The sequence below is a fragment of the Dendroctonus ponderosae genome, unplaced genomic scaffold, assembly GCF_020466585.1.
Source record: "Dendroctonus ponderosae isolate FM_Combo_2020 unplaced genomic scaffold, Dpon_F_20191213v2 Dpon_F_20191213_6, whole genome shotgun sequence".
Classification (NCBI taxonomy): domain Eukaryota; kingdom Metazoa; phylum Arthropoda; class Insecta; order Coleoptera; family Curculionidae; genus Dendroctonus; species Dendroctonus ponderosae.
Genome location: NW_026018814.1, coordinates 6,881,814 through 6,891,785, shown reverse-complemented (window position 1 = coordinate 6,891,785; position 9,972 = coordinate 6,881,814). Strand labels below are relative to the sequence as shown.

At 36.7% G+C, this 9,972-nt stretch overlaps 1 protein-coding gene across 1 annotated transcript in view; it reads left to right on the top strand.

The window, feature by feature from the left end:
* Positions 1 to 9,972, top strand: part of LOC125504927 — a 19,915-nt gene extending 9,943 nt beyond the window's left edge. Inside the window, exons 3-8 of the mRNA XM_048667660.1 lie at positions 1,139 to 1,302; positions 2,351 to 2,486; positions 8,592 to 8,721; positions 9,306 to 9,496; positions 9,556 to 9,695; positions 9,751 to 9,972. Of these exons, the coding sequence (XP_048523617.1) occupies positions 1,246 to 1,302; positions 2,351 to 2,486; positions 8,592 to 8,721; positions 9,306 to 9,496; positions 9,556 to 9,695; positions 9,751 to 9,891 (795 nt within the window). The 5' untranslated portion in view covers positions 1,139 to 1,245 and the 3' untranslated portion in view covers positions 9,892 to 9,972. The remainder of the gene's footprint in view (positions 1 to 1,138; positions 1,303 to 2,350; positions 2,487 to 8,591; positions 8,722 to 9,305; positions 9,497 to 9,555; positions 9,696 to 9,750) is intronic.

Sequence of the window (9,972 nt, the reverse complement as noted above, 5' to 3'; positions counted from 1 at the left end):
TTTACCTGGTGTTGATTGAGAGAAATTAATTCTGAAACACAAACTAACTCAAACACAAATTCTCAAGGGTGAAACAACGAAAAAAATTTAAAGCGCAATTTGAAGTCAAAATTTGACCAGCTTTTTAACTGTGTAAATATCCAACAAAATGTTAACTGTTGGCCTTCTTTAATCACTGGAACTACCTTAATTTTCACACATTTCACAATTTCGCACAAAATTCCTCATTTAGAGTAAAAGGTGTGTTATAGCGATTCTACTTGAGATCAGAGTTTTCGTAATTCCCATTTAATAAAACCGTTTTTCCGTCTTGATTCACCAAACGCGATTTGCTCCAACTGGTTCCAGCGCTATTTCAAACGCAATGAAAGGGAATTAATCCGATGGAAAATTGCTGTATCATACTATCGCGACGAAAATTAATACGATGCATTCGTGAAAAAGAACCGACAGACAAATCGGGACTCTTTGCTGAATATTTCAAACGCCGTCGAGCTTTAGTGAACCGCGAACAATTAGAATTTGACATCTTTTGTGCCCGACTTTTTCCAGAATGATTCGGAATAGAAGAGTGAGCCCGAACTCGTTAGCGCCATTGGCCGACTAAATGAGATTTATTTTCTACCGGTTCAATCAGATTGCTCAACCTCTCCCAGGCGTGGTAAATGAAAAATTGTTTTAGATTTTCCCAGCTTGATTATCTGAAATCTATTTCACTTTGACTATTACTGGCTGGGGTAGACATTATTCGGTTCAATGTGGCACCAAATATATTAAATACCCAAACAAAACATTACTTGTGTGCTTGGGGGGTGGTTATTGATAAACTGGTCGATTACCAAATATGTTCGCTAAACTGTTCTAATTACGGTTCATTTATCTAACATAAACAAATGGATTCAGGTGGAATAAATCAATTATGGAAATTTTCCAGGGAAGACCAAACGAAAATTGCCTGCTGGAAACAGCGAGTTTCATATATATGGTTTTAGCGTTCCAATAGTAGCAACTTTTCGCCAAACTCTAGCTCTTTCTGATGCTCGTTAAAAGCTTATTTGATTTGATATTGAAGATTGAATCATTTCCCTCTTTGGCTGGTTTTTTGGAAAAATTCAATATCTACTAATATTCTTTTCAGGCCGTCCATCTCATCTGCAAAACTGCACGCTGCTAAACCAAACCACCAACTCTTTGCAAGTGGAATGCGTTGAGGGCTATGACGGAGGGTTAACCCAAAGCTTTGAAATGGAAATTTTGGAATTGCCCGGGCTCAAATCGCGATTAAACATCACAACCTATAAGGTAAAGTATCAATTTTTGCGATAGAGTAAACTCAAGCATTATATTGAATAAGCAGGGGATTGGGGTTTGCAATTTTATTTTTTTGAGCTAAAGTGTAATGGTTTTTTATGAGCTTTGCTGGTTTGGAAAGTCTCAATTATATTTATATTCACTGTTTAAGTCATAATAAATTTATTCCGAAGTTTAGACTTATTTTCGGCACAAAATGCTCAATAGGAAAGTTCACAGTGTTTTTTTCGGCACAACAATGGCGTTGGGGTGTTTAATGTCGAAGTTGTGCCCAGCTCTTCGGGAAGGACACTGATTTTTCGACACTAAGTGATCAATTGGTAGGATTGCAATGTTTTTACATCAAAACCACCTTAAAATCAGTATCGTGTCTGAAGGGCTCGGCACAACATATCCATTATAGTATTTAAAGTCGAAGTTGTGCCGAGACCTTCGGGACGACACTGATTTTTGGCTCAAAAGGAACAATCGTCAGGTTTAGAGTGTTTTATGCCAAAATAATCTTAAAATCAGCGTCGTGCCCCAAGCGTTCTGCACAATATTCGCATTAGAGTGTTTAGTGTCGAAGTAGGAAGGATACTGATTTTTCAATACTAAGTGATCAATCGGTGTGTTCGCAGTGTTTTTACATCAAAACCACCTTAAAATCAGTGTCGTGCACGAAGGGCTAGGCACAACGTCGACATTAAACACTATAATGGAAATGTTGTGCCGAGTGATTATCTGTTTATTTTATGATTATTATTGAATTGATTGTATTTTGTTTTACACCTTATTTAAAAGCAAGACTCACAGCAAGGCCCAAACCAAGACCATGCAAGTCTCTCTTTTGCTCATCACTAAAAACGTTTAAGAGTCACATAGAAAACAGTTAAAATTCGATTTGTGCTTATTCATAACAAACACTTTCATTTCTTACACATAAAACCCATCGTTAATGACGAAAAACTAGCTAGACCAAGCTTGCCCTGTTCGATACGTGATTGATACCTCGGAGTTCTTATCAGGAGGCAAAAAGTGAAGTTGCAAAATTTTACAGGCACCCATCTTTGTAGCTGATGGGCTGGACCCGGGAACTAGTTACCGCATCATGTTGTATGCCGTAAACAAAAAGGGCCGAAGCGATGCGACAGTGATCGATCCCGTAACTTTCAAAGGAGTGGCCAAATTACAAGGTAAGGCACATATTTAGTTGCCGGATGGAAGAGTTTAGAGTTGTTCCTTTCACGTTTTGCTGGAAGTAAATGAGTTTGCACGTCATCAGCGTCTTCTAGGAATGGATTCAGCAAAAATAAAAATTAATTCGTCACGGATGCTGCTAATAGCGACTGAATGCAGGCAAATATGCCGTTGAGCGTTGCAGGTTGCTAACCGCGAACGTCCGGTGGACGTCCGCAACGTCCCCAATGAAATATGGACTGCCAAGGGCCCGTTTGAACTACGGCCTTGTTCGGGAGCGCCATGTACAATTACCATTATGTACGATTTACACGTGTGCACTACGGATATACGGGTCGTTTACTTTAACAACTCGCCTATTCAGGAGGCAATCATAACCGTCCCATCATATTCCAGCCCCCAAATTAAAGCTTTTTATCATCTAAACTGGACCTAAGTCGCATTGTTTATATTAATAAGATGTTTGATCTTGATGATGAACAAACGCGGATATTGTCCCAAAAAAGTGTGTAACTCCACTTTTTTCAGAAATTGCCATCTCCTTAAGCACTGGATATCTTCGATTTTGTGCTAACTAATTGATCCTCTGCTTAGTCCGACTGTTTCTAATATGATTGCGTACATCCGAGCATTCAATGCTCAAAGATCAAAAGAAAAATTCACAACTTAATATCATGATGAAATAGTTAAATATTTATTTTTAACTGAACCGAGCAAGTCGAAGTTTATTTAATTTAATCGAACTTCAAAAAACTTCAAAATTTTAAGAAAAGTTTTTATGGAAAGTCAAATCAATAATGCTTATTCCAAAAAACTGTCTGAAAGTGTAAGTTCTGACCATGATGAACAATCAGATGATTCTAAATTCTTTCTGATTAGTTAAGTATCTCTGTTTTTTCTAAACGATCTCTTGCAATATATAATTTACAAAAATAAACGTGAAACTGTTGCTTTAAACAACTTTTTGCTTGCTCATGATATTAGAGCAGCGCACAAAATAATTCACGTGATATAATTGAACGAAAAATGGAAATCGAGACTAATTTAGATAATGAGGAAGCTGAAAGTGAATACAGTTTAGAAAAAAATTATCGAAATGTTTTACCAGATGAGATAGATGAAAACTATGCGGAAAAAGAGAGTTCTTAGCACGCAACTAAAAAATAATGCAAACGCAGGAAAAACCAACGTAAAAGTGGGATACGACTGGGGATATAACAGTAATGAAAAGAAAAGATAAAAATGCGGCAGGTATTTCGGAAGAGAAGGCAATGAATCTACAACTAAACAATGCGGTATGAAAAATCGTTGAATATATCCAAAACAAAAAATGATGCATTGGAATGATATAAATTGAAAGGAAAAGTCAACGCATTTTTAACGAATCTGGGAAATGGGGAAACGAAAGAAAAGAGCAATAAACAGAACAAATTGCAGTGTAAGCCGAAAAACTACTTACAGCAGTTTTTGATGCAAAAAAAGAAGAGAGCGTAAGAGCTTGTAAAACCATGTTCTACAACACTCTAAAAATGTCCTAAAAAGCTTTTACTGTTTGAAATCAGCTTGAGATAACGAAACAAACATCTGAAAGCCTGAAGTGGATGAACCCAAATAATTTAATATTATAATAAAAATAAAAAAAATACGTCGATTAGGGACTAAATTGGAAGAGAATCCTCTATTGGAAAATTTCTGGTGCAGTTATAAATCTGCCAGCAGATTATGGTTATGATGCAAAAAGTGCCAGAAAAACATTAATTCCCTGCGATGTTCAATATCTACAGCAAAGTTATTTTTAATATTTTTCTAAGCTTAATTCTGTTGGTTCAACAGTAGGTAATGTTGTGTAGGTGATTGTGAACCGGCACAGCACGGTTCAGAATCTAAGGGGCCTAAAAATCGATTGAATTGATGAACGATGAACTGAAACATTCTGAACAATTTAAAATGTTACCTACTAAATTAACAAAAAATTTAAAAATTACGAAAATAAAAAGTCTCCGAATTACATATAAAAATAAATTTAAAATCAAGCAACAACACCATCGTTCCTTTCAGCATCATTAAATTGGAATACACAATTTCCAATATTGCTGTATTAAAATACAACCTTTAAGTTTACTTCTTGTTAGTACGTAGAAATAAAATAGTAGATTAACATTATTCGTATAATGTTATCTGGCTTGGAGTAGAAAAATATGTTTACATGTTTCTTGTAATATATGCATTTGCAACTCATTTTTCATGGTTTCCTCGTTTTTAAACTCATGGTAATGTAAAATTATCAATATATTTTCTTAATTTAAAGTGCGTATGGAATGAGTGAGGATATAACGAGTGATATTAGTCAGTCTATTGATTTTTTTGAAAACCCATTTTTTTCAAGCTTGCTTATAACTATTTTAATAAGAGCTTAAGTTCAATAAGTAATCGAGTAAATCATAAAAAAAATTGCGTTAAATTGTTTTTCTTGTCGCTAGAAAAATTCACCTTTCTGGACTTTTCATATCATGATCTGGATATGCAAGCTTTTTCTGAAAAACCACATTTCATTTCATTCAAAACTTACACTCAAAGAAACGACAGAAGATGATGCCCCACATCTAGGATATGAGCGAGACATTACAGTACCTTAAATGTACGTTACAAATCAAGAGGAGTCCGGCCGACATCCGCACGTTGGGGATGAATTATGAACTGCGAAGCTCACGAGTCTCATTCTTTGGAGTGTTCAAAATAATCAGTCCTGATGCCCTGAAAAAAAATCTGCAAAAGCTTTATGTTAAGGTTCAGAGCTAAAGGAATGCCTAGGGAATTTATTATGCAAACTGTTGACCAAGAAAGTTCTTCGAATCAAAAAACTCTTGAATTAAAACAGCAACCAGCAAACAATTGATCAAAGCAGCGGCACTGGGAACAAGAACTAACAATAAAAACATGTCATTTACGATAACAAGCCCTATCAATTGATATTTAGATTAGGCCTCAGAAGGGGTGGTTGCTTTTCATCAGGGGAACTATTCCCTGACCGTCGTCATGTTTACGACATTGAACCCGCTATCAAAAGCGAACATAGTCGTCCGTTAATCTTTTTTTATAGTGGAAGTTTTTTCCAGCTTGTGACATTTTTAGGGTTGATCTGGATTTTCAGGCGTATAACCCAAGAGCTTTACTGGGCTTTGTGCGTCAATACTTTGAAAGAAAAAGTTTAAGGTTTTTTTTCGAAGTTTTAACATCGTAAATTTTAGGAGTATTGCGAGAATGTGTCAAGATGGTTCCGTTCTCTAACATTCAAAGTTTGCAAAGATTCATAAAAGAATATTTAGTGCAGCTAAAGATTTGCTAGAAGATGTTGAGGTTTGTTGGTCACCGTGATGCTATTTGGTGAAAAATAGCTGCAAATGAAACATTATTTTTCTGGGTCCAAAAACCGGCCTCCTTTTACCAATCTTGTTAGAGTTTCTTTAGCCGGTTTGGATTTGATGACCACTCAAATTATTTCTGGTTAAAACTCGCTCACTTAAACCAAACTTCCAAACACTTCCTGAAAACTGTTTAAAACTTCAACTTCCACAAAAATATCCATCAATTTTTTAAAAATTCATTGGCCTATTTTCTAGGATTCCGTCTAGTATTTGCTCACGCCTAAATCGCCGTCGAAGTTCGTCAGTGGTGTGCAAATATTATTGATTTCAGCTTTGGCTCTCGATATTATGCAAATGAATAGAAAATTACATCGTGACTGTGGGAGGTTCACTTTACCTTACACCTACAAGTAACTTTTGGATATTTTCCAGTAAATTCCATAGCAAATTGATTCCAATTGAGATCAGGGCGTGTACAGCAAACAGCAACACAAATCCCATAAAGAAGACGCGGAATATTCCAAAACCGCGACAATATTTACGTCCTAAAAATACATGGGTTTTTCTATCGAAATGCATAACAAATATTATTGTCAGACACCAAATGCTAAGTTGAAATTGGTTCTCAAACCATTAATAGAACCGGAGAAATAACCAAAAGCATTGTTGCATACTGATATCGATTTTTTGTCAATTTATATGCGTTGCTTGTTTGACTTTGTAAATCCTCCCAAACTGAATTGACCAAAGCGAGTTGAAAATGACGGACATTGTGAAATTGACTCTAGTGAAACTGCTTCGCATAAATTCAACGGGAATCATAAAATCCAGAAGTTGTAAAAATGGAATATTTCCTCCTATCAGCCAATCGCCGACTTTTATAGATAACAATTTTTCGGCGTCGCGATAAAATCGAAAACACACTTTGACGTTGGCTCGTAAAACTAGATCTGAAGTTGTTCGCGTTTCACTTAAGACAAATGTGCATTATTCAAACGGGCAAAAAGAACGAGGTTGTTCCATTGATTGTTACGAAGTGCTTTTGCAAGTCACGTTGCAAGACACACACGCGAACTACACGTTTTTCTTGCTCGATACAATTTACTTTTAGATTGCCCAACGAAATTGGAAAATAATGACTTGACTTCTCAGTTTTCTGGCCCCGGATACTTATAATTTTTCTGCACAAATCCATTTTCCTAGAACTCCGCCTTTCGACTTCTGGAATTGTTATGAAATTGTACGGGGAAATTGCAACTTATCGAATTTCACTTATTGAGAGCAGTTGGGAGGATTCAAAGCAGAAATGAGGCTCATAAGTTTCGTTTTAATTAAATTGCTCCAGCTGCACTCAGACCACTTAACTTGGCGGTTGCGAATATCAACAAAATCCATTTGGCATAATGAAGTTTGGAAAATTATAGTCGGTTCTTTTTATACATTGAAAGTTTTAACTAGCACGATAATCGGGGCTTAATGAGCGTTGTGCTGGTAACGTCCATAGAAATATTGATTAGATTTAGTTAAATAGCAAGCTTTTGCCTAGTTTTATAACTGTTCAAATATGGAATATTTTATCATGTTGACCGCACTATTTGGTACGTTATTTGGTTTGAAATTTGGTACGTTATTTGGTACATTTAGACTTAAATTGCCCAAAACGAGAAGAATTCATTTGGGACCCGCGAAGAAAGAGCCGTAAATCCGTCGATAAAGGTTGACGGATCACGGCACAGTAGTCTAACTTATTTTGAAAAACATGCGATGAATAAAATAGAGGTGAAAGTGCGATGCATGGAGAGGCCATAAGAACCGTTCTTTGTGTTTTTGGTCCTTCGAGCAGAAAAATATGTTTCTCAAGTTGAACAGTTAAAAATGCTGCTAATATCTGGGTCCCCAGAATCGTCACTTAAATTGTCGCAATGAAGCGCCGTTTATGTTCCTGATAATTTCATTCAGCATTTTTTATTGACTTGCCACGTTGTGAAAAATTCGTTGACCTAAACATGTGTTTGAAATCGTGGCAATAAGAAGAAATGTGTGGGGTAAAAACCTTATACAGGGTGTATACGGCAAACTATAATCAGGAGAAACTTGAAAATTGTAGAGTACACGGGAGGCAAGTGATCTAAAATGTGGTGATCTAAAACTTGGATCACTTGCCCCCAATGAAGGCAGCTGTGTTTCTCGTTGGCAGACCCTGTATAATATTAGCCAAAGAGATGAAATTTATTTGTACTTAGCATGCATTAATTTGCTCAAAGTCGGCCTGTTTCAGTGATTGATCGACGAATTTATACATTTTTGGCAAACTGAACTTTGAAGCTACTTGCATTAAGAATAGTATAAAAATGCGCAAAAATAGCTACTTAGACCGATTCTCATCGACCGATTATTTTCAATGAATTATTATCTGTTTTACTATTTACGGTTATTTTGACTGCTGATGCTCCAAACAGCCAATAGGAACTTGGATTCCCATTCATTTTGGGTACGAATCTTTACAATTTTATGAGTCAACACCCCATTTTTTGGAAAAACATTTCACAAAAATCGAGACCTTGACCATGTTGGAAAAAGTTTCAAACAACCTTCAATTAAAGAAAACAGTTCTACTGTGTTTTAAGGCACATAAGGCGCACAAATCGGACGCTCTAAAGAAAACCTCAATTTCTGAAAATAGCTATCACCCAAATTGCTACGAAAAATCTAAAAAACTGACTGTATTTTTTGCAGGTTCGACTGCCAGTATGCCAATCAACCCCCTGATAATGGGCCTTTTAGGAACAGCAGCAATTTTGGCAACCGGAGTATGTCTAGTGTTGGTAGCACTATGTAGAAAACACTACGCCAGGCCATGCCACAGGTAAATCCACCTTTTTAAAAAACTTTGAAATACCAAAGGTATTCAATTCCATGCCAGCTATTTAAAAATTGAGAAATGTTCTTCCACTTCGGCAATTCCATTCTCTCCAGAAAACACAAATTGCTCACTCATTAACAATCCACTAAAGCGCCACTTTCACGGAAAATCACTAAACAATCTTCATAAATTTAAATAGGATAGTGATTTTGCGACAATGGCCGAACAACTGCAACATAAAACTCGGAACGCTGCAATTGCGAATTTATTCATCCAATGTAAGAGCCATAGCAGAAAATGGTTACACCATTCAGAAACAGTTTTATGAAATGCTAAAAGTTGCAATCCGAAACAAACGGAAGTAAGCGGCCCTCGCGTTACCTGCAATAAAGCGAGTATTAAAAAAATCTTGCTATCGCGTTTTCCGTTCTTAAAGCCACTACGATTTTTCATTCTCATTCTGAATATCTTATCAAGCAAAGAAGTTGCAGAAAGGGACTTTGCTTGCCTGTTTAGGGGTTTATTTTCATAACTAAGTTACCCGGTTTAAAGCAGCGCCTGGAATTTTTCAAATGCTAATTTAACAGGCCGGATAGCAACAGTACAAAGCATGTTCCTATGGAAGCCGTTATCAATGCAGATGACCTGATTGTCGATGGTTCCATAACTGGAATGCGAACCTCCAGCGGTTCCATTGAGCACACCATAACAGCTGAAGCGGTTCGGAATGGAAACTCCATAGAAGCCACGGATCCGGATATAATCCGAAATCAGTATGGTAAGTTTTGAAACAAGGCCCAATCAATTGAATGCTGATCGAAGATCCGCTTGTTGCAGAAAGAAGACCGATTCACGGGTTTATGAAAGTATACGAGTACGAACCACCTGGTTGCCGCGAAGAAGACGACCAAGACGATGAGGGCGAAGGATACGCCTTTAAACACGTTGCCAAAGAATTACATGCCCCGAATCAAACAGTAATGAACGATTAAGATGATAGGGAGAATAGTAGTGCTAATCAACATTTTCCAGATATATCGAAGTCTCCAGAGGCCTAACCGGACAAACCCCCACAATCCGACGTTGATTACGGGGTCCCAAACGCTCACCCATAAATATCGGGGGCCCGAAGTGGTCACCACATCCAATCGGATACAGGAGAGTTGCATATAAGATCCTTATAATGTCATTGTTTTTATCATTGTAATATATTAATGTATTTAAAATAAAAATATTAAAAGACTTTATTTCTAA